The 24,461-nt window shown below is 43.4% G+C and overlaps 1 protein-coding gene across 1 annotated transcript in view; it reads right to left on the reverse strand.

Moving 5' to 3' along the window:
* cdk5rap2 (CDK5 regulatory subunit associated protein 2) overlaps nucleotides 1-11,568 on the reverse strand; it is a gene marked incomplete at both ends in the record, with an annotated part of 69,150 nt that extends 57,582 nt beyond the window's left edge. The window contains 2 exons of the mRNA XM_080529367.1: nucleotides 8,635-8,699; nucleotides 11,516-11,568. Coding sequence (XP_080385493.1) covers nucleotides 8,635-8,699; nucleotides 11,516-11,568 — 118 coding nt within the window. The remainder of the gene's footprint in view (nucleotides 1-8,634; nucleotides 8,700-11,515) is intronic.
* Between the last annotated feature and the right edge of the window lie 12,893 nt (nucleotides 11,569-24,461).

Here is a 24,461-nt window from a genome sequence, read left to right on the forward strand (position 1 = left end):
TATTTAATGTTTTTTATTCATTCTGGTTAATTTCAGAATACTTAACGATGGTATACTTTTCTATCGTGACATTGGGTACTAGAATGTTCTGTGAAAAACCCAGTAAACCATTGTGGTGGTGAAGAATACAGACACTGTGACACAAATACAGAGTTTAAAAATAAATAAATAAATCTCTTCCTTCTTCTAGCACAACAACTGCAAATGGCCCCAGGCCCAAGCATAGCAGTTTTTTGTTTTTTTTATAATAATATTTTTCTCCCAGTTGTATATGGCCGAAATATGTTTATTATGTGGTCGGAATATGTTTATTCTGTGTCATTTGCCTAATTTATGTGCACCCTCATTTAATGTTTCTCCTCTGTGCGTTTTGCTGCCACGCTTGTCCGCTTGTCTCCTCGTTTCACGAAGGGCGGGGCTCAGCTCCCTCCACACACACGCTCTGACGTGCTAATCTCAAACAAGCCATTCGTCTCTACTGTAAGTGCAAATAAAGGCCAACAATAATAGTTTTAGTAATGGGCGGACGTAGACCCCAAACCTCTGAAAAAGCATAGACTACTTTTTCCTGCTAGGACTGGTGGATAGATGATTCTTAGTCAAATGTATTTGTTGTAAGTCGCTTTGGATAAAGACGTCTGCTAAATGCCAAAAGTGTAAACGAGTAGGTGACTGTGATGAACACAGTGCTGCAGACTTCATGTCTCTACAGAGGTACCAGAGAGGAGAGATGTGGGGAGAGCTGCCCTGTTTAGACCGGCTGAGGTCAGTGAGCCAACCACTCAACCACTCATATAACGTTCTAAATAAATGAACAGCACATTTTTCAACTACAATAAGAACCGCTTCACAAGTGCGACTGACTTCTCAACGCAAGACCAATTACTTTTCCTTCTTGTAGCAGTTTATTTTCTTCTGTCAAACTCGTGGCCTTGATGTCCACTGGTCACGTTCAACGCCACGGTCCCTGAAGGCTCCACTACACACAACCACGCTGTCCCCTGAGGCCCAGAGGGAACCCTGGCCAGAGTCATGCTGGTGGCGTGTCACCCACTAGTGAGCCTGCTATAATTGTCTCAGGTATCTGGTTACCAAGGGGATTTACAGCTGAGCCAGACACAGTGCAATGTGTGTTTCACTGCTGTGTGTTCCCGGGTCTATCGAACATGTCAGATTTCCACCTGGAGACAGTAGATCAATTGTTTACAATAAATGGTAAATGGACTTCTATATAGACTGACTTCTATAGCGCCTTATTCCAAAGCTTTACAATGGCTCTCATTCACACACCAATGGCGGCAGGCAACCAGGCAAGGTGCCAACCCGCTCATTGGGAGGAATTTGGGGTTCCGCGTCTTGCCCAGGGACACCTCGACACGTGGTCAGTAGTAGGGCTGGGACGACGCGTCGACTTGCGTAATGTGCGTCGGTGCGTCGCAAATAAACAACATGGCTGCGACCAGTGGAGACCAGCAAGGAGGAAGTAGACAAAATGTAGTCTAATCTAAATCTAATCATTAGTGATCAAAAACAATATCAAAAGTTTCATTAGGGTTAGGGTTAGGGTTAGGGTTCCTTCCTCTTATCTTGCTCAGCAAACACACACACACACGCACACACCCGCGCGACATGCAAGAACGCGAATTTCGTAAGCCATTTCTATTCCAGTAACGGAGCAGCTGATTAGTAAGAGAATGCGTGTAGAAAGTGTCTTTTGTTTTGTTTCATAGAAAATTGTGTTTATTTCAGATACTGTAGTGGAAGATATTATCCTCATTTCCAGTGAAGTAGCTGCCATCTAGTTGTGAATTTTGTTTGTTTATCCCGCCCCTTCATCACCCATCGTTGATGACGCGGATGGTTCAGGTTACACTGGTATGAACGCGGTTCTTTGCCGGTGTGAAAGCCCTATGAGTGTGTGTGTGTGTGTGTGTGCGTGTGTGTGTGTGTGTGTGCATCTGTGTGTGTATGCGTTCATCTGTGTGTGTGCATCTGTGTGTATGTGTGTGTGTGTGTGTGTAGGTGTCTGTGTGCAGTGTTTCCCCTACCATTGCCTTGGGGGGGCGAGCCGCGAGATTGTGCCCGAGTGTGCGCGCGCGACGCGAGAGAGTTTTTGCAGGGTGAGATGTCTGCAGATGGAAAGTAAGCAAGTTAAAACGCAAATATAATTGCTGAGTGTTCTAACAGAGCAAGTTGGTTCAAATTGGTCGTTATTATTGTGACGAGAAAGTGTCTGATTATATTTCCATGGAATGTAAAATAGTGTCAAACAGAGCTGCCAAGTCTCACGCTTTGGCCGTGAGACTCACGCATTTCAACCAGTTCTCATGCCGCACCTCTATTTCTCACGGCGAGAAATAGTTTTACGGGACTTTTATTTACCTTGAAAGAAAGCTACCGGACATTAGTTTCGTGGCATCTTTCTGCACGCGCGTTAACTTGAGTCTACAGTCGAAGCGGGAGGCGAGCGCAGATGGAAGAACCTGTGTTCACGCGAGCACGTAGCAAGTCTCTAACACCAGGGACAGCGACGGAAACAAGTCACAGACTTTATCGCTCTATCCCTGACAATTACAAGTAGGATCATTGCTTGGCCGATGTATTGTATTTTTTTGTCAATAAATAAAATAAAATAAAAAATGTGCATACAACATCGTATCTGGTAGCCTACTGGTACTTTCAAACTGCATGTTGTTTATGAATATCACAAGGTTTTTTTGCATGAAATAAACTTCTCTGTGAGCGGCAATTTCTTCGACTCACATACACGCGATGTATGTATTTTTAAGAGAAGTGGCCAACACCCTCATCACCAACGGTGACATCGTTGTTATTAGGGATGCACGATATGCATTTTTTTCCAACCGATACCGATGTTTACCCGCTTCTCGTGGCCGATAACCGATATGATAACCGATATGAGAACAGATATAATTTCACAGTTGATAACCTGTAGTTCATGCACACCTGAAGGTAAGAAAGGCTATGTAGTGAGCAAAGATTGATGATTTAATATTCCATAGTGATCTCACCAAATCTAACTTACATCACTATTGTTAACACAACAAAGACAACACTTCTGACTCTTCAAATGTTCATTTATTATTTCCTCTAACAAACAGAATCTGTTATAGACAGTGCACAATGCTTTTTTTAGCCAAGATCTGGCCTCCTTTTATGAAAACAAAAAAGGCTCACCTAAGAGTAATTCGATCAAAAAAGTGTCAAAAATAAAGTGCATCTTGTCTATCCCTGTAAATTGAAAATGCATAAATAAAATATCAAAAAATAAATAAATAAAGTGCATCAGTCAATACAAAAATAAAGACTTTTAAAGAACCAAAAGTTTTATAGAACTTTTACAGAAACTAGTGCCAAATGGCTGCTTAGTCTGCAGATAAACAGAATGACACAAGGCACATAGTAGGCTACACTAGTATGCTTAATAAAGCAACTGAAAAGGGCTGGGCTCTCGTATGCGAGTGGTGTAGCCCATATATGCATTGTGCGCATATTATGTGCATATACGACACGCGTGAAGCATTTCTGCGACACGCGTTTCTGTTAACTGTTTTCGTTCCCTCATCGCTGTATTCAATGCCAAAATCATATTCCTTCCATACAGCATGCTTGCAATGGTGAATCTTAAGGTGACTTATGAGATTCGTTGTGTTGTAACTCGTAGACCTTTGCCCTCCTCTCCGAACTTTTGTCGATGTATTGCAAATTGCAAACGCACTATCTGCCTCAGAAACTGTGAAGAATGTCCACACCGGGGAAGACATGTTTCGCTCTCGTCTCTACACTGCGTGACTGTACGCAGACGCAACATCATGAGCGCGTCAACCGGAACCAGAAATATTTCCGGCTTCATATTATCGGCTAAAATGTAATAAAAACGATAAATATTTAATAACATTAATTTCCCATTATCGGGCCGATAAATATCGGTGCCGATAATATTGTGCATCCCTAGTTGTTATACTTAGGTTAGGGTGGGAGGTGTGAATGTTGGTAAGTATGCAAGTTCTACCGTCAGTTGGCCTCACCTGTATGTATCCTGTCTTGGCTGTTTATCTCACACACCCTCACAAAAAGCCCCCTGCCTCTCTGGGACTTCCACTCCTGAGGTTAGGGTGAAGGGTTTGGTTAAAGGGACACTTCACCAATTTTGAACATCACATTCATTATCTTGGGTCCTGGAGTAAAAAAGATAAGAGAAAATGTCCTACGGAAATTACCCCCTGTTATGTTGATTTGGGTTAAAATATATATATATTTGGGGTTAAAAAAATAAAAATCCATCTGACTGGAAACTTGCATCTTTCTGCACGTGCGTTAACTTGAGTCTGAAATCGAAGCGGGAGGCGCTGATGGAAGAATCTGTTCACGCGAGCTGCATGTAAGAACGTAGCCAGTATGTGCATACAACATCATATCTGGTAGCCTACTGGTACTTTCAAACTGCAAATTGTTTATTAATATCACAAGGTTTTTTGCACGAAATAAACTTGTCTGTGAGCTGCAATTCCTTCGACTCACATACACGCGATGTAGGCTATGTATTTTTAAGAGAAGTGGTCAACACCCTCATCACCAACTGTGACATGGTTGTTATACTTAGGTTAGGGTGGGAGGTGTGAATGTTGTGGTTAAGTATGTCAAATTGCAGGAAACTAGCACAAATAATTGGGTGGGAGAAAAACACAAAATTTCACTCTGTTTTTTATAGGTGGACATACGATTTATTTTCAGGTGAGAGAGTAAAGTCAAAATGACATTATCTGACTGCATTGCCCACAGCAATCCAATATTCAATTATAATTATGTTATAAATTGATATGGATCAATTTATACCTCTTATTAGATTGTAAATACTCTGGTTGTTATGTTTGCCTTTTGGTTGACAGCAAAAGAGGGAGAAAGGAGGATAGAGAGGGAGAGAAGGAGAGAGAGCAGGATGGTGCACCAGAGAGAGAGAGCGCAAGAACCAGGTGAGAAAGTGGACAGGTAGTCAAGACCACATAAGTAAGTGGATCTCGAGCCTAATGGCCCATAGGGCAGGAGCCTATCTCCTGTTTCCGTAGCGTGAGGCGGCTTAGGGCCAATCCCAATTCCCTTTTCTACCCCTATGGCTCGTTTTCGAGTGTGACTCGATTCGAAGCCAAGGCCTTCTAACAGAGCCACAAGCAAAATCTACCCCTATGAATTGGGACAGCCCTTCATGACGTCAACAACAGTGGTTTAAATAGACGCGGTACGGGTGACGCGATCTCGCAATGCCTTCTTCAGCTGTGTTTATTTCTGTTGCGTGTGCTATAAGGATCTTTTTTCGTTTGTTATCAACACACTGTAGTGTTTAGACGTTCCTTTTTTAGTCTCTTCCGTCAGCGATGTCTTTTTTGTGGACATCGCAATAATGACAATGAATGACTCCAACCAAAACACAGAGTATTAACCAGATCTGTCAGCGCACGATGTTCCTCCAAAGATACTCGTGACTCAATCCTCAGCCACCACATACACACGACACGAGTCCATCAGTAGTCATAAAGTGTTGTCCAAAAATCACGTTACCAAGCGCCTTTCTCAGAACAATTCGTCGTCTAGAATCCAAAAATCAATCCATCATAGTGGTCAAAAACGTAGAAAGAGGAGGATCCCTTGGGGACACGGCCACATTTGACCGTGAAGGAGAGATGACAAATAAGCGGAAACATTTCTCAGTAGAGTCGAACGGTGATAGATCATCATCCTTTACGCGTATCCTTAACTGTAGTTACATTTCACGTGTCATATGCCATCAGACATGGAAATATGTCAATGCGCGGCTGTCATGCACAAATCAGCTTGTAACGTTAGACACACAGCACATCGGCATAATAACGTTTTGTTGTTGTTGTGCTTGTTATAAAGAAAAGGTCTATAATGCATTGAAATGAATGATACAACCCATTAATAATATTACCTAATAACAACTGCTCGGATTAGATTGCGGGTGGAAATAGGTCAAAATGCGCATCATGTACAAGTCAGCCGAACGTTTGATAGATAACTTTACATATGTGTACCATCATCCACTGTCAAACGCCACAGGTAATAATGGATTTATGATTGTACATCTCTGAAATGCTCGACTGTCATGCAGCGTTACGTTACTGTAACGTTAGACACAGCACCGACATAAAAGCGATTTTTTTGGTTATGCTTGTTATAAATAAAAGGTCTATAATGCATTGTAATGACATTAAACTAAGACAATAAGATGGTTATCATAATTTTTCAAATCTTTATTTGAAAGTAATTACAGAGAATTAAAATGAAATTTCTGCATTGAATAGAGCGACATAAGATTTCTGTAGATGATTCGCAATGCATCCTGGAATCAAGGGGTAGCGTACCCCTATGGCTTCAAAGCTAGTCTGGTCCTGGAATCGCTCGAAACGAAGTCATAGTTAGCCCTCGAAATGAAGCCATGGCTCGATGAAATATGAATTGGGACAGCCCTCCCCCTAAACGTGAACGCGCAAATCGAGCCATAGGGGTGAAAACGAAGGGCTAGGGGTGAATTGGGACGGGGCCTAAATGTACAAGTTAGTACACCCCCTGGACATGACGCTGGTATGTCGCAGGGTCTTACCCCTGGGGGGGGGGGGGGTTCATGCCACGGTCCATGCCACCCCCCCAAGGCAGCAAACCTAGGGGAAACACTGGTGTGTGTGTGTCTGTATGTGTGTGTATCTGTGTGTGTGTGTATGTGTTTGCATCTGTGTGTGTGTGTGTGTGTGTGTGTGTGTGTGTGTGTGTGTGTGTGTGTGTGTGTGTGTTGGTAGAGCACGGCGCTACGACGCTTAGGTTGTGGGTTTGATTCCCGCTGGGACCATATATACTGAGAATGTATGCACTGCAATGTAAGATGCTTTGGATAACAGCGGATAAGTTATGAACGAGCAATGAACGAGCACTTGAAGCGGAGTTATTACTTGCACTTTTCCTTTTATTTGAAGTTAACTTTTATATTTTATAATATTAAATGTTATGTTGGACTGTAAGAAAGAGAGGATATTTTTTGTTGTGGAATATTGCCCTGCAGTGCAGAAGCTTAATTTATATATTTGTACAAGAATAATTGAATAAAATACTGAAATGTTAATAAGAGAAGTTTTTGACATTTATTTGGGGAAAATTAAGTGATACATTAATCGAACAGTAAAAAAATAATAATCGTTAGACTAATCGTTAAATTAGTCGTTAGAGTAATCGACTAACCGAAAAAATAACCGCTAGATTAATCGTTAGAAAAATAGTCGTTAGGGACAGCCCTAGTCAGTAGGGTTGGACGGTTTCCAATTTTGTATAGCGTTAGGCCTAAACCGTTCCTGAATAAAACCCTGGTTTTCGGTTAAACCGCGGGATTCAAAATGACATTGTTGTAGGGCTTTGACGAAGCCGTTTCTGCAAACCTGAATACATTCATGTTGAAAACCGTGAAAACACTGGAAGCACAGTCGCAACACAATTAGGCTACTTCATGGTTTCACGAATATAAGTGGAAAGGCACACTTTAGAAGGCTACACCGTAGATGAAAATACATGGAACACTTAACACACCTAGCTCCGCTCACCAAGGGTGCAAGGAAGATCTATGAAGAACGACATCTTGGAAGAGCGTCTTAATTGAATGAGCTGCTCTTTCTCATTAGCTTGGTTCTCACGCAAAGTTTCAACTGCTGCTCAAGGTATTTCAGTTTTTTAATACTGCTCAATAATCACAGAAATATTTGACTTTCACTGAATTATGCAGTGAACATACTTCAAGCTTTTCATGAAAACCACAAGCCTCTTTCTCATTAAATCAATGTGACTCTGACTTGTCTTGAACTGTCATAAGCCTATCAGCAAAGAAAACACTATCAAAATAAAAGTACCCATGGTAGAGCTGTCAAAATATAGAGTTTTCAAAGTAAATGTAGTAATACCCCGTGGATAAATACAGCATTACATTTGCGGTCACTTAGTTATCTTTCTGCGAAGCTGTCATGTGACACGCGATTAGTTCTGTCATCACTTTTATAGTATCTTCAACCACACAGACAGTGGTTAGGATTAGTGGTACAGTACTGGACGAACACTCTTACGGCATTTATTATATATTGCAATTTATGACAGTTTTATGACAGTATTGACAAAAACCGTTGCTGTTTTTGAATGCCAAGGTTTTCGGTTAAACTGGAAAACCGCCCAATCCTAGCAGCCAGCCGGGGGTTCGAACCGCCGATCTGCCAACCATTAGACACCGTCTCTACCGCCTGAGCCACAGCTGCCGCGAATAGCTCTATTCATTTCTCATTGTCTATCCTAACTACTTCAGACCTATTTGGTTTCAAACTGTACTTGAGTCTTCAACAAGAGCGCAACAAAAATACATAGATACATGATGTTAATCAGCCTTTCTCTCTGTAGACAACACATTGTGTAATGAAGTCACAGTAACGCACCAACAGGCAATTAATTAGCACACATGGGAAACAATGTGTGTGTGTGTGTGTGTGTGTGTGTGTGTGTGTGTGTGTGTGTGTGTGTGTGTGTGTGTGTGTGTGTGTGTGTGTGTGTGTGTGTGACGACAGACTGTACCTGTCATGTTGTCCATGGAAAAATCACCAACATCTATGGAATCTGGTAGACTGGACATACTGCAACTAAAGACACAATTCATCTGTTAGGGGAATGCAGACAGGTTATGAACATTTGAAGATGAAACATGGTGAGGTATTCATCAATCATCAATATCACAAGCAAGCAAAACTATGGAACACCCTTCTGTGACACAGTCCAAGGCGATGTTCTGTAATCAAATAGGCTACCCTGTTTTGAAATGCACAAAGGGAAAATGATTCTGATGTTGATGCATTACTCACACTTGCCTGTTCCCCAGCCCCTAAGGACGCTCCATAAATAGCACAACTTTAACTCTGAGTCTGACAGAGCCTTTCTCTGGACTGGACAGAGTGGAGGAGGGGGGGGGGACAGACAGACCCAGAGACAGTTTCATTTCTAGACAAACAGCCACTGTGGACCCGTCAGCCAGACATCACAAGGAGAGGACTGTCACATCTCACTCACTCCATCGCTCAACAATGAATCACACACAATGTAATCTGGTGAACACTGATGATGGATGACCTTAAGGCAGTACAGGTAACTGTAAGACACATGGCGATGGTGCTGCTAAATGAGAACAAAAGAACATGGCAGTTCCACCAACCAGCTGATCTATTTCAAGTGCCCTTGACTCTTGGCTCTAATAATATGCCCAGCTCTGTATGACTTCCTTCCCCTCATCCTCCACCTGGCACTGTTGTGCAGCTGATGTTTCTCCAGCCTGGCCTCTGCCCAGACACTAATGTGTGTGATATCTGTGTGTTCACACTCCTCTACTAGGAGTGTGAAGGGGAGGCGAACTGTGACTTGACAAATGACTTGAGTCATCCATTTAAGAGAGAGGCAAAAAAACATCAACTTCCTCTTTTCACGTTTTCCCTAATCATTCCGAATGTCTTTTTTTTTTTTTTTTAAATGCACTGCATAAAGTGTAACACGCAGTTGTAACCGGTATCAGTTATAAACAGCACTGTTTTATCGCAGAGTAAACCGAGTCAGGTTTCAGAATGAAGTAATTCACACCACCACTGATCGCTTAGCCTCCGTCTTGAATTACCGCGGTGGCTTTGCCACCTGGATGACGGGTTAACACGTCGTACCCCCGAGATCACTTATTTATTATTAGTGGGCTACGACATCAAACAATGCACGGGAAACTACAGGTGATACTTTCTACGGTATAACTAAGTAACTAGTCAACTAGACAGTGACGGTTTGGCTATCTAACTAGGGTTAGACTAGTAATCAAACTAGCTAGAGCCTAGGATTAGGATACATCTGGGAGTCTTGTCACCTACCGATGTTAGACCCTCTCTTCTTGGCTAGCATCATGATACAGGGACACACATAATCCGTTAGTAGCACAAGGAGAAGAAGCCGTTTCTGAAACGCCGTTAGAAAAGCAGGCTAACCAATACGAGCTACTGCTGAACGCGAGTCCGCTTCCGCTCTCCATGCCCCCCCCCCCTCCAACACTGACAGAGAAGAGAGGTTGACATAGCAGCATCTCCTCTCTGGTGCCAGATCACCATGCATTGCAGGTCACCCGTGGAGTTAAATATATCACAGGACGCATAACTAGAAGCGTTTCAGAAACGGGGGGGGGGGGGGGGTATTCCATGAACGTTGCTAAAGGCAAATCTAGGCTTGTTTTGACAAATCGTGACGTTAGAATTATAAGGTTCTATCTCAATTTTTGTCAGAATTGAGATTTTTACATAATCTGGTCCATTAGGTGTTTATTAATGCCTGTGTGGTGTTATTTTTAAAATGTTGACATTTTTGAGTTAGTAATTCATAAAATACAAAGGTTCCATCTCACAGAACATAATGGAATGTAAAAACTTTGACGCTCAATATCTCTGAACTACCCTAAACGGAGATAGAACCTTATAATTCTAACGTCACGAAATCTCGCGAGAGTTCATGGAATACCCCCCAAGTGTAATGTTAGCTAGCTTGCAACAATAACACCGGTATGTAAACAGATTACAGAACGACAATATAATAATGTTCAACATCTGTACAATATTGGATAATAATGTATATAAAGTCAGTCTACAGTTAGTCAACTGTAGGAAGCTAATGTTGGGCAGTGTCACTATCTGGGGTTGTTCTGTGTTTCTACCACACACTGTCACACATGCTGTCAGAGGGATGATGAGGTCAACACTGTCACACATGCTGTCAGAGGGATGATGAGGTCAACACTATCACACATGCTGTCAGAGGGATGATGAGGTCAACACTGTCACACATGCTGTCAGAGGGATGATGAGGTCAACACTATCACACATGCTGTCAGAGGGATGATGAGGTGAACACTGTCACACATGCTGTCAGAGGGATGATGAGGTCAACACTGTCACACATGCTGTCAGAGGGATGATGAGGTCAACACTGTCACACATGCTGTCAGAGGGATGATGAGGTCAACACTATCACACATGCTGTCAGAGGGATGATGAGGTCAACACTGTCACACATGCTGTCAGAGGGATGATGAGGTGAACACTGTCACACATGCTGTCAGAGGGATGATGAGGTGAACACTGTCACACATGCTGTCAGAGGGATGATGAGGTCAACACTGTCACACATGCTGTCAGAGGGATGATGAGGTCAACAGCGACTGACAACACAAGCCCAACGACAACTCGAGTTAGCACGCTAGCTACCAACTACCCCCAAATCTGACCACCGTTAGTTAATGTAGAAGACGACATGACTGGCTCAGTAACTGGTGTAGCAACCCGTATAGTACTCGTTTTCCTGAAAGAAAGGTACCACACAGCTCACTTTTAAACATATTTGAAGAGAGGAGAGCAAGTAAGCTAGCTAGAAGTTGCTTTACCTTCCATTTATGTCAACAGGAAGCGTCTGATCATCCCCCGAGATGGAATCCATCCCGATATAGTTGCTAGTTTAGAGTGCAGTGTTTTCTTTTACTTAGTATCACATTATTATATTAAAAACTCTATATGAACCTTAGAACGTTTGTACACAATTCAAAGCCGTCTTTACTACCGCCATTTTGATTATGTACAACGTGACGTCACCACCCGTGAAACGTTGTAGATTCTAGGGCGGAACCCAAACGAGCGCGCAGTGGCAGGAACACACCGATTGGTCATAACAAGTAAACATATGTCGATGATTGGTGCAGTTACATTAGGGGAGGTCCATATTTGGAAGTTTGAGTTTCAAAATGTCAACATGTGTCGTTAAAAAAATAATAATCAGAAGCTGGTTTACCTGGCTTGAAATGCATTTTCTCATACTGAAACCCCAAGATACTGTAGACTCCTATGTTTTTATAGATTGATTCCTAATACCAGATTGTTTGTGCATCCCCTACACCCACATTCATATTGCATGAATATCCAACCAACCGTTATCTAATAACTAATAGACCTTCTGAAATTAAGCCTCCTATTCCCTATTGTTATTCATAGCCTATCTGGGGCTGTGCAATTAAAAATGCATAGGCCTATCTGATGGTAAATAAAGGCAAATTATATATATATATATATTATATATATATATATACTGTATATAGTTTGCCTTTATTTACCATATATATACACCAGTGGAGGCTGGTGACTTCCAGAATTGAGGAGGCCAATTTTTTTCAAAGAATGTTTAAAAATGCAGTAATTTGATATGGAAGAATATTAAATTGACTTGTAATAAAACGAAATCGACTACATTAAAAATAAAACTGTTCAATAAATCCTAAATGTTGTCTACCTATTCAATGTATAAATAATCAGAATCTCGCCGACTTCAGGTCATTTTAAGCAAAGCCAAATTAGCTATTATTTTCAAGTTGATAGGACACTCGTAGCCACTATGGCGAGTGTTTCTTTGACTGAAGTGACTGGCGAATTCTCAAAATGGCTTCATGTGATTGGACGAACAAAATGTCAATCTTTCAGCCCTGGACTCAATGCATGGTGAGGCCAGGCCTCCCTTGCCCACCCATTTTCAGTGATTTGGCCAATCACATATTGCCATGAAAAAAATTGCATTACATTGACTTCTATGAGAAACCACTTTCCTGGGGAGGCCTGGCCTCCCTCAATACAAACAGATAGGGATTCTGGCCTGTAAGTGCTTTACAATTGCAATATTGGGTTTTAGCAATGGAAAAATTCAGATTTATGAACAAAACGGAAATAATATTAATATATTTAAAAAAAATGTTTTTTGTTAAATAAATAAATAAATAAATAAAGTAAATATAATTATTGCTTTTTTAAAATCTCTCTCTCTTCTCTCAAATTATTGGGGAGGCCAGGCCTCCTCCACCTCTATGGAGGAGCCTCCACTGCAATACAATATGTATGTATTACCTTATAGTCTAGCAGCAAGTCCTCAAAAAAGGCTTTAGTTTTTGAGATACCCCTACCCGAGGTAGAGCAAGTTACAACAATGATTTTTCTTATCTTTAGGGTCTCCCATTAATGAAATTGATTGTTGTAAAATTTTATTTTTGGGGAAAAGATGTTTTTTTGGTTGTTCTTTAGAGCTACCCCAATCCCTGAAAAAGAGCCAAATTAGACCAGGCCGAATATGGGGAAGGTGACAAAAAAGCCCATAACTTGAGAATGATCACTCTTTTCCTCTTCAGATTTGCTGAGGTATGAACCAGGTGGTTGTCCTACATCACCAAATAGTCAGACAACTATTTACCTAAATAAATACTGAATTATAGTCCTGTAAACTTAGCTTTAGTTTAGACGGAAATTGTACTTTTTGGTGACAGGAACATAGGACTCCATCACTTTTCTCTCATTTATCAGAAAAACAGAAATCCCTGAAAAATATATCATTACTGAATTGTCTAGGGTGCTATTGAACAATAACCAGTAGTTGTATGGAAATATCTCATACAGTTCTATTGCAAATGAGATTTCTTTAGACATAGGCCTACCTCTTCTCTGATACAGTCAAATTCCGAATGGGGGATAAGTGGCATAATAGCCTATAAGTTAAGAATGCTCACTCTGATGGTCATTATATTTGGAGAGGGAAATACCAGGTGGCTGAACTACATCACCAAATAGTCAGAATAAGAGTAACCCAATAAAATAAAGTTTATTAGTTCTAAATTGCAAGCCTCTAAAACATAGGTGTAAATAGTACAGGTTTTATTAAAACTGGAACCTTAATTCAAAGTACAGTATAGAAATAATTTTGAAGCTTGACAGTGGAACACTCTCTGCCACTCTGGTTTGAGTGACAGCTGCATGTTTCAAAACTGTGTAGCCAACTGGGCAGCAGCAGCCATAACATTCTCCATCTCAGAGGGAGAGGGGCTGTGGATTGACAGTTCTGTTCAGATTATCACCAATCTAATGACAGATAACAGGTAACACATATGTCCAACTATGATATTAATATGTTGTTGAATATGTTGTTAGATTTGTGAGCTTTTAAACCATAGTGCAGGCATTCGGATCTAGGCAGAGGCTAGCAGAGCCCAGCTTACAAGGACTCAGAACCATACTGAACGTTGCTCAAGGACGAGATGATGAAGTTCATAAGAGACTATCGCCCCACTCAGATGACATACTGTCCTTCAAGGTCAAGGTTTCATATCACAGGTCATGTCGGGCCAGTTATTCAAGCACACATAACTATACGCCTACAACCAGTGATCAAGAACCACCCCAGGATCAGTAAAAGACTTAGACTGTCCAGAGACACTAGATTTGACATCCGTAGCTAGTGTTTCATTTGCAGCCAATGTTTCAATTGCAGCCAGAAAGTCACAAAGAGAGAAGGCCTGACCCCTATATGTACCGGTACAGGTGAAAGTACAAGGTCAAAGGTCCTCAACGCAGCCTCAGAGAGGTTTGATGAAATAATACATCACCGTATGCTGACCTATGAAGATCTTTTTGCCTATGATGCAAAGTATCACAGAAGTTGCCTAGGACACTATCTTTCAGAAAGGAACATTCTAGCAGCTAGAAACAAACATTTAACAGAAAAGAAGTTAAATGAACATGAAAGAGCTTTCATTGAGCTAACTGAAGAATTAACTAATTCAAAGCATATGACTGTCACAACACTGAGTGCTGTAACTGAGAGCTATAAAGGAAAACTGAGTACAGCTACAGAACCAACAATGTATAAATCCTGGAAACTCAAAGAAAAGATGAACCAGCATTATGGGGATAAACTCATCTTCATTGAACGTCCTGGAAAATCTGATCTGATCTGTTCTGGTGTCATGACTGTTGGCCATGCAATGAGAGAAGCTTCTCTCCTCAGAGAAAACATAACAGAAGACAGGGAGACAATGCCTCCACAGAGAACAGAGACCCTCACTGACACTCAAATCCTCCACCAGGCTGCAGGTATATTGAGGAAAACTATGGAAAAGGTTGAGCATGAGCCTCAATTCTACATAAGCAGTGACAAGCTTTCCCTTCTCCAGTGCAGTGAATATGTGCCAAACACTCTGTATGATTTTGTGAACTGGTGTGTCAATGCAGGTGCATTTAAAAATGTGCAGACCTGTGATGAGGACCCAGCTCTGAAGAATAACACAAGTGTTATAACCTTTTGCCATGATCTAATTGCACAGTGCTGCAGCAGGCGTACACCTATCACACTAGGACTTGGGATTATGATCCATCATGAGTTTGGCAGCAAGGCCCTTATCAACAAGCTACACATGATGGGTCATTGTGTGTCGTATGATGAAGTGCGTCAATTTCTCACATCAGTAGCAGCAGATCAATTACAGAGAAGCAAAGGTGTTTACATTCCAAATGGACTGACAAGAACCACAGAACATGGGATAATCGATGCAGCCATTGACAACTTTGACCAGAATGAAGAGACGCTGGATGGCAAAAATACAACAGATTCCATGGCAATTGTTGTATACAGAAGAGGTGATGTTGCCACAGCACACAACCCCATCCTGAGAATCCCAGAGAGATCTCTCCATGCCCTGGACAGCTGTGATTTGGATAATGAAGAGGTTCAGAGGTAAATATTATAGACCAACTATCTGCCAGACACATGCAATACTTGATTGAAATGGCTCTGATATACTGTATGTTAATGCAATATAATCCAATATTAAAATGTAAAATGTGTAATGTGCACTGGAGGCTTCAAGTTTCACATTACACTTGTGTAAGTCAGACTAGCATTTGTCCAATATTCAAGTTACACATTATTTGTGAGGTCACACATCATAATCTAAGGAATCTGGAGTGTTGTTGTTTGTAAGGGCATTTTGTTAAAGATTGAATTATATGACAAAAGATGCCTAATGACTTGTTCTTGAATTTCAGATACATCAAGCCAGGTAGGCGATCTGAACCACCAGCAGTTCTACCACAGGTCCTCAAATCAGACAGCACAAAAGCTCAGGCAGCAGAAGGCCAAGACTTACTTTGGAAGGTGAGCCGTATCATGAAAGAAGAAGACCAGAGAATCCCAGGATGGTCTGCATTCAATGCCTATGTATCCACGTCAGACATCCCATTAACAACAGTACAATATATGCCCTTCATAAGAGCTTCACCATCAGACCTATCTACAATCTATACAGCTCTTTTGCAGCTCACACAGCTTGCTCAAGAACTGGGACAGAGGCATATACTTGTAACTGCTGACCTTGCCATCTACAGCAAAGCACAGCTAATTCTGTGGAGCAAACCTGAAGCTTTGGATGGCAAGATCACCATGAGAATTGGAGGAATGCACGTCACCATGGCCTTTCTGGCAAGCATTGGGAAGGTGTATGCAGACGGGGGCCTCTTTGACATGATAACCGAGTCTGGAGTCTATGCTGACGCAACAGCTCGGCAGATGCTTCAGGGGAAACAACTGACAAGAGGTGTGAGGAGCATCAAGGTTGTTTCAGAGGCTCTGTTCAGGCTCTTCTGGATGGCACTGGTCTCGTGGCTGAACAAAAAAGGCCAAAGTCCATTGTCTGCTGAACAAGAACACCTCCTGCGAGATGTGCAGCATGCCTTTCATGGCGACGACCAGGTCTCTGCCAGACAGTTCTTAAGTGAAGTGGAGACAGACCTTCCTGAACTGAGGAGAAGAATACAACAGTTTTCAGAGAGGGGAGTTCAACAATCAGCAACTTTTAAGTACTGGCTGAATTTCCTCAAAGGGGCTGATCTCTTACTCAGAATGCTACGATCAGAGCGTGAAGCTAACTTTGACCTTCATCTCAACTGCATGTTTGAAGCAATACCATGGTTCCGGGCTGCTGGCAGGATGAAATGCAATGTGTGGTCATGGTATTTGACAGGTATGACGGCCCACAGTCAATCAAAGACCTGGAGAGGCAAAGGAGAGGTGCAAGTGATGGAAGGCCTACACATGTTATCACTGGCAACACAAATGTCCCAAACTACAGGAAGTACTTGAGGAGTAGTGGAAACAAGACTGCACTGTGCATGTTTGTGAGCAACTACATTGTCACTGCAGCCCCATAGAGACTACACTCAGATGACTCCATCATCTTGGCAGGTGGATTTGACAAAGGGGAGGAGGTGAAGAGCATCTGCACAGCAGGAGTCAGCAGTTTGACATCACTGTACAGTGATCAGGAGGAGGCAGACACAAGGATGGTGCTCCATGCCATACATCTTGCAGAGTCATATTCCCGCATCATTGTGAGGTCTGATGACACAGATGTGGAAGTACTGCTCATATACTATGCAAGCAAAGAAATGTTTGGTTCATCTCTGGTGTACATGCATACAGGCCATGGAATGAGAGAGAGCTATGTCCCCATCAACACCATATCTGAGAAGATTGGAAAAGACATGTCTAACTGTCTACCAGCATGTCATGCACTCACTGGCTGTGACACAACAAGTAGTTTGTACAGAATAGGAAAGACAACAGCATTCAACAAACTCAAGACCCATCTCAGCGAGCTCAAAGATCTGGCCCATTTTGGACTCTCTGCCAGCTTGGAAGAGTCTTTGCCAGTCGCAAGAGAATTTGCGCTTCTCCTATATGGAAAAAAGAAAATGGAAAATGGATTGATGTGCACAAACCTGGATGAACTGAGGTTCATAATTGCATCAACATCTGATACAGCCTCTGCAAATCTGCCGCCAACAGAGGATGCATTTCAGCAGCATGTGCAGAGAGCAATGTTCCAGACAGCGGTATGGTGTCACAGCCACATGCCCAAACCCCTGTTATGGAGTCCTATTGGCAAGGGGTGGATTATCAGAGATGGGGCCATTCAACCTGTCCTTTTTACAAAACCCCCAGCACCTACAGAAGTGAGAGACATCACTCATTTATATTGCAAAGATGCAAAGTGTGGAGAGAGTGGAAAGTGCCAGTGCCTCTCTGTTGGCCTTCCCTGTACAGAGTTCTGCACCTGCTGTGCAGAATGTCAAAATGTGTCCCCTAATGTTTGAGGACTGTATTTAATTGTACTTTGAATTAAGGTTCCAGTTTTAATAAAACCTGTACTATTTACACCTATGTTTTAGAGGCTTGTAATTTAGAACTAATAAACTTTATTTTATTGGGTTACTCTTATTCTGACTATTTTGTGATGTAGTTCAGCCACCTGGTATTTCCCTCTCCAAATATGATGACCATCAGAGTGAGCATTCTTAACTTATAGGCTATTATGCCACTTATCCCCCATTCGGAATTTGACTGTATCAGAGAAGAGGTAGGCCTATGTCTAAAGAAATCTCATTTGCAATAGAACTGTATGAGATATTTCCATACAACTACTGGTTATTGTTCAATAGCACCCTAGACAATTCAGTAATGATATATTTTTCAGGGATTTCTGTTTTTCTGATAAATGAGAGAAAAGTGATGGAGTCCTATGTTCCTGTCACCAAAAAGTACAATTTCCGTCTAAACTAAAGCTAAGTTTACAGGACTATAATTCAGTATTTATTTAGGTAAATAGTTGTCTGACTATTTGGTGATGTAGGACAACCACCTGGTTCATACCTCAGCAAATCTGAAGAGGAAAAGAGTGATCATTCTCAAGTTATGGGCTTTTTTGTCACCTTCCCCATATTCGGCCTGGTCTAATTTGGCTCTTTTTCAGGGATTGGGGTAGCTCTAAAGAACAACCAAAAAAACATCTTTTCCCCAAAAATAAAATTTTACAACAATCAATTTCATTAATGGGAGACCCTAAAGATAAGAAAAATCATTGTTGTAACTTGCTCTACCTCGGGTAGGGGTATCTCAAAATCTGAGGGCCCTTCCTGCTAGACTATTATCATAACCCCAACACCAGGGGCTTCTCACTATTACATGACCTATTATGATGTGTTTTTGTTGTCATAGCAACACTTTGTAAACAGATCAGGGCTATTCCTCTGTCATCTAGCTTCTATCCACTTGTTACGTCGTGACGTGTTTCCGGGTCCAACGTTGGCTGAGGCGCTGTCTTCGAAATGCCGAAATAATAATAATAAATTATATTTATATAGCGCTTTTCCGAGGCTCAAATACCCTGACAATATGGAGAAAACGGGAAAGTGCTGTGTCCCATGTTGTATGAATAGACCCCAGTCTAAAAAACGATTAAACTGTCATTCTACCGCTGTAGTTCACAGGTACTCTGGTGCGGGGAATTTCTGGTTTGGACTCGGAAATGGCTAAACGTCACTTTTGACGTCAGACTTAACAAGCGGATACCTGAGCATGTGTTTGTGTCTGTGTGTTCCTAGCATGAGATTTAAACCAATCAGGAGTCACCTATGCGTCACATGCCCAGCAATACAATAGAAGCCTGAGAAAAGCATGCCCAGCTTCAGACAGCTCTATCTCAAAAAGTATAAGTGTCACAACTTAGATATTCACACCGTAGGAAGCCTGGGAACCAGATGCACATCTGTCTATAATATGTTTTGTGTACCTTAAAAACTGTTGTCGCGGTCACAAGTTAGAAATAGGGTTTGAAATGGAAATTACCATTTAAATTCCGTTTTATATAATTCAGAATAAATCATTTGAAAATAACAATTCACAAACAAAATCACCCCAGTTAAACATAATGGGAATTATTTATATAAATGATTATTATAAATGTTTACAAATTACATAGTATTGTGTGTATCAAAATAAAGTAGTTTGGCTCCACTCTAATCATCGGAATTCAACTTCCCAATACAGCAATGATGTCATAATGCCCACTGTGACAACTTCATTATAACCCTCCAAACGAACACAACTCAAGTGTCTCTCTTCGAGTGCAGCTGCTTTTTCAAGTTACTGGATGATTTTAGCTCTTTTTAAATATGACTAGGAAGTGTGCTACTATAGGTTTATTATTGGTTATTGGCGTTTTGGTGGCCCTCCACACTCTGGAGCTCCCGCATGGTGAGGTCCTTCTGGACACACTTACACCCCCCATGGTGCTCCGGCATTGGGCCAGCACCCCTCATCTCCAGGCGGACACCCACACAGCCAAGAGTGACCTGGTCAACCGCCGGCCAAGCTGGACGACCGAACTCACTACGGTACAGGCTCACCAGAGGACCAGGGGGGCTAAGGCTACTAGACCCACCATCAGTGCCTCGCGTAGCCAAGAACAACAACAACAACAACAACAACAACAGAAACTGCTATCTGTGTGGAAGAAGGATGGAGAGGTTAATGTTAGGCCAGAGAGGACCGAACTGGCCACCACAGAGGACATTGCTAACGCTCACCAGAGGACCAGGGTGTCTAAGGATCCAGACATGATCGGTGCACGTGGTGGACGTGTATCTGACCTCACCAGTGGGGAGAGAGAGAAAGCCAACGGGGCTTGCTGGATGAGGAAGTTTGGAGAAATCCTTCTGCAGGTACAGTGATGTGATGAGGCAGTGGGGGTCTGAGAGGGGTAGAGGAGGGCTAGGAGAGAACACCATGTTTGTTATAATTCACATAGTAGATGGACAGTATTTGTAGTGCATCTAAGTGTGCATCGATATGTGTGTGCCACAACACTCTTCACAAAAAAGAAAAGAAAAAACAACACTGTTGTGTCCTGCCCTTTAAGACGGAATCACGTGTTAGACTAAGGAGGAAGTTGAAGTGTATGCTGGGTAGTTGGCTGCCATACTCATTCATGCTGAGAAGTTATGTTGAGTAGTTTGCTGCTATACTCATGCTGAAAGGAATAAACCTGCGTTTGATGGACCACGTTCTCGCTCTACTATTATTACTTACAAGTCCAGTCCGGACATCACAATTGGCGACGAGTAATCGGAGTTACTAGTTTTTACAATGGCTGTAAACGTGCCGTTTCCCTGTTTTTTCCTGCCTGCGCCTGGTGAGCCCACCATTCCATTCAAGACATGGCGGAAAATTTTTGAGAACTATTTGCTGGTCATCAATGCTAGCGGTAATGCTTGGCCTGCTGCACGGCGTAGAGCCGTCTTACTACACTGCCTGGGCACCGAGGGACAGCGTCTCTTCTACTCGCTCCCGAACACAGGTGCAGATTACGATACTGCAATGACTGCGTTGGAGGAGTACTTTGTGCCCAAGACAAACACTGTTGCTGAACGCCATGCTTTCCGTAAGAGAGTACAGATGCAGAATGAAACGGTCCTTCAGTATGTGATTGCACTACGTGAACTTGCAGCTACGTGCGACTATGGCGATCGTGCGGATGAGGCGATCCGTGATCAGCTAGTTGAACATCTACACAACCCGCGGATCCGTGAAAGACTTTTGATGGACAATAAACTTACACTGGAAAGGGCCATGACAACTGCTACACAGATTGAGGCTGCTACGGAGCAAGCTAAGGCCTTCTGTGAGCCGCGGGCTGCATCTGTGCAGGCGGTGCAGCACACTCCACAACGAAAAGGGGGACAGTGGGGTAAGCGTACAAAGCCTGGGGAGGCTTCACAGCGGAAAACATGTTACCGCTGTGGATCAGATGGACATTTAGCTAATGCAACTAACTGCCCAGCTGCATCAGTTACATGCAGACAATGCAACAGAGTGGGTCACTTTGCCAAGGTGTGTCGCAGTACACAGACACACACCAAGGAGGTACGTGAGGTTGATCTCCCTGAATTTACAGTGTTATATACTGAACATTCTGCACGTAATAGTGATAAGATCACATGCACTGTGGAGATTATTTCAGAACACTCACAGTCCAGTAAAGTGGAATTGCTGGTTGACACTGGTTCATCTGTCTCTATACTGCCACAGAGCATCTACGCACAGTACTTTAAAAACATTCCACTTACTGAACCGACTGCCAGGCTGGTGTCTTACTCTAAAACCAGCATTCCAGTGCTGGGGTGCATGTCTGCTGATGTTTCTCTCCATGGCCGCACTGCTCCAGGTACCTTCTTCATTGTGGAGAGGGGGACCTCACTGATGGGGAGGGACCTAATGACTGTGTTAAGTGTGCATATTGCAAACAACAAAGTGGTGCCTCCTAATGACTCTGCATCTCTGCCTACTCCTGTGCTCCAGTGCACTACTGCATCTGCTCCCGCTGCTGTAGGGTGTGCAGAAAACTTTGTGCACCGCGTGAAGGTCGATTCCTCTGTCACACCGGTACGCCAAAAGCTGCGCCGGCTACCGCTGTCTGTCAGAGACGCAGTTTCTGATGAACTGAAGCGCTTACTCGCTGCTGGAGTGATCGAACCTGTCGACGCCTCTGCTTGGGTGTCCCCCATTGTCGTCATACAAAAGAAGACTGGAAAAATAAGGATGTGTGTCGACCTGCGTGAGCCCAATAAGGCGGTCATTATTGACGCCTTTCCACTGCCTCATATGGATGAGCTCCTTTCCAGCCTGAAAGGCTCCACCATCTTCTCATCCATTGACCTGGCTAACGCCTACTACCAGGTGCCTCTTGCTGAGGAGTCACGCGACCTAACGGCATTCATCACCCATGATGGACTGTATCGGTTCTGCCGTGTGCCATATGGACTGGCATCAGCGCCAGCTGCCTTTCAGAAGATGATGAGCATCATTCTCGCTGACCTGCCGGGTGTGGAGTACTACATTGATGATGTCATCATACATGGCAGTGACAGGCACACACATGACGAGGCTCTTAAAGTTACCCTGCAACGCCTGAAATCTGCTAGCTTGCAGCTTAATAACGACAAATGCCGTTTCCGTGAGCCCAGTCTACCATTCCTGGGTCACACTGTCTCTGCTGATGGTCTGCTTCCAGACACTGTACGCATACAGGCCATCGCTGAGGCTCCAGCACCCACTGACGCTACTACACTGCGTTCCTTCCTCGGCTTGCTCTCCTGGTACTCTAAGTTCCTGCCCAACCATGCCACTGTGGTGGAACCTATGCGAGCATGCCTGAGACAGACGGACAGTGCATTTCAGTGGACTGACGAAGCACAAGCCAGTTATGAAAGGGTCAAGCAACTGCTGGTAAAGAGCCAAGCCCTAGCATTGTTTGATCCTGCACTGCACACTATCATATCTACAGATGCATCTGACTACGGGTTGGGTGCTGTGATGTCACAAGTGGGCCCTGACAACGTTGAGAGAACTGTTGCGTTTGCATCTCGAACTCTCTCTGCTGCTGAGCGCAAATATGCTGTTGTGGAAAAGGAAGCCCTGGCCTGCGTCTGGGCTGTGGAGCGGTGGCGCACTTACTTGTGGGGACGCCGTTTCACTCTGAAGACGGACCACCAAGCGCTCACGACACTGATGACTACAAAGGGTGTCGGTCGCGCTGGTCTACGTGTTGCAAGATGGTCTGCCCGTCTCATGTCCTACAACTACGATGTCACCTACCGTCCAGGCTCTGACAACGCACCTGCCGACTGCATGTCTCGCTTACCTCTGCCTGCTGCATCTGCTCCGGCTGACGACGACACGGAGTACGTTGCTCTTCTCACCTCTACTAGTGAGTCTCTCTCTGCTGCTGACCTGGACTCTGCCTGTGCCTCATGTCCCGAGCTCACAATGCTCCGCGTCATCATCTCAAGTGGTTGGCCTCCTTCCTCTAAAGGTCTCGACCCTGTCTTGTTACCATACTACCCACTCCGCCATGAACTGTCTGTGAAGGACAGCTTCATATTTCGAGGCTCCAGAGTGCTTGTCCCTGACGCTCTCCGCCCTGCACTGATCTCCATTGCTCACGAGTCCCACCAAGGAGTGGTGCGGACCAAACAGAGACTTCGTGAACTGTACTGGTGGCCTAAAATGGATGATCAGGTGCTCAGTGCTATCCGTGCCTGCCACTTGTGCCAGTCAAATGACAAGACAGCAAAGCCACGTCCAGGTCCACTGCAACCTGTACCACTTCCTGATGGGCCATGGCAAAAGGTTGCCATGGATATAGTCGGCCCATTCGAAACAGCTGCTCCAGACTGCAGATACGCTGTTACAATGACTGACTACTTTAGTAAATGGCCTGAGGTAGCCTTCACCCGAGACATCACTACTAACACTGTGCTTGCCTTTATGTCATCTGTGTTCAGCCGGCATGGGAACCCGCTGAACATTGTCACTGACAACGGTGTGCAGTTTACGTCTGCATCATTCACATCTTTCCTGAAAGACAGACAAATCTCACACAGCCGATCTTCTCTCTACTACCCTGCTGCTAATGGGGCCATAGAAAGGTTCAATCGGGTGCTGAAACAAACCATCCAGCTGGCCATTCAGCAACATCAGCCTTGGAAACCAGCTGTGGTAGACTTTCTCCAGGTCTACCGTGCCACTCCTCATGCCACTACTGGTTCATCTCCTTTTGAACTGCTCCACGGTCGGCCCATGCGAACCAAGCTGACTCTGTTACCTCCTGCTCCTGAGTGTACTCCGGCGAC

This window comes from Nansenia antarctica (genome assembly GCF_963989245.1).
Source record: "Nansenia antarctica genome assembly, chromosome: 4".
Taxonomy (NCBI): Eukaryota; Metazoa; Chordata; class Actinopteri; order Argentiniformes; family Microstomatidae; genus Nansenia; species Nansenia antarctica.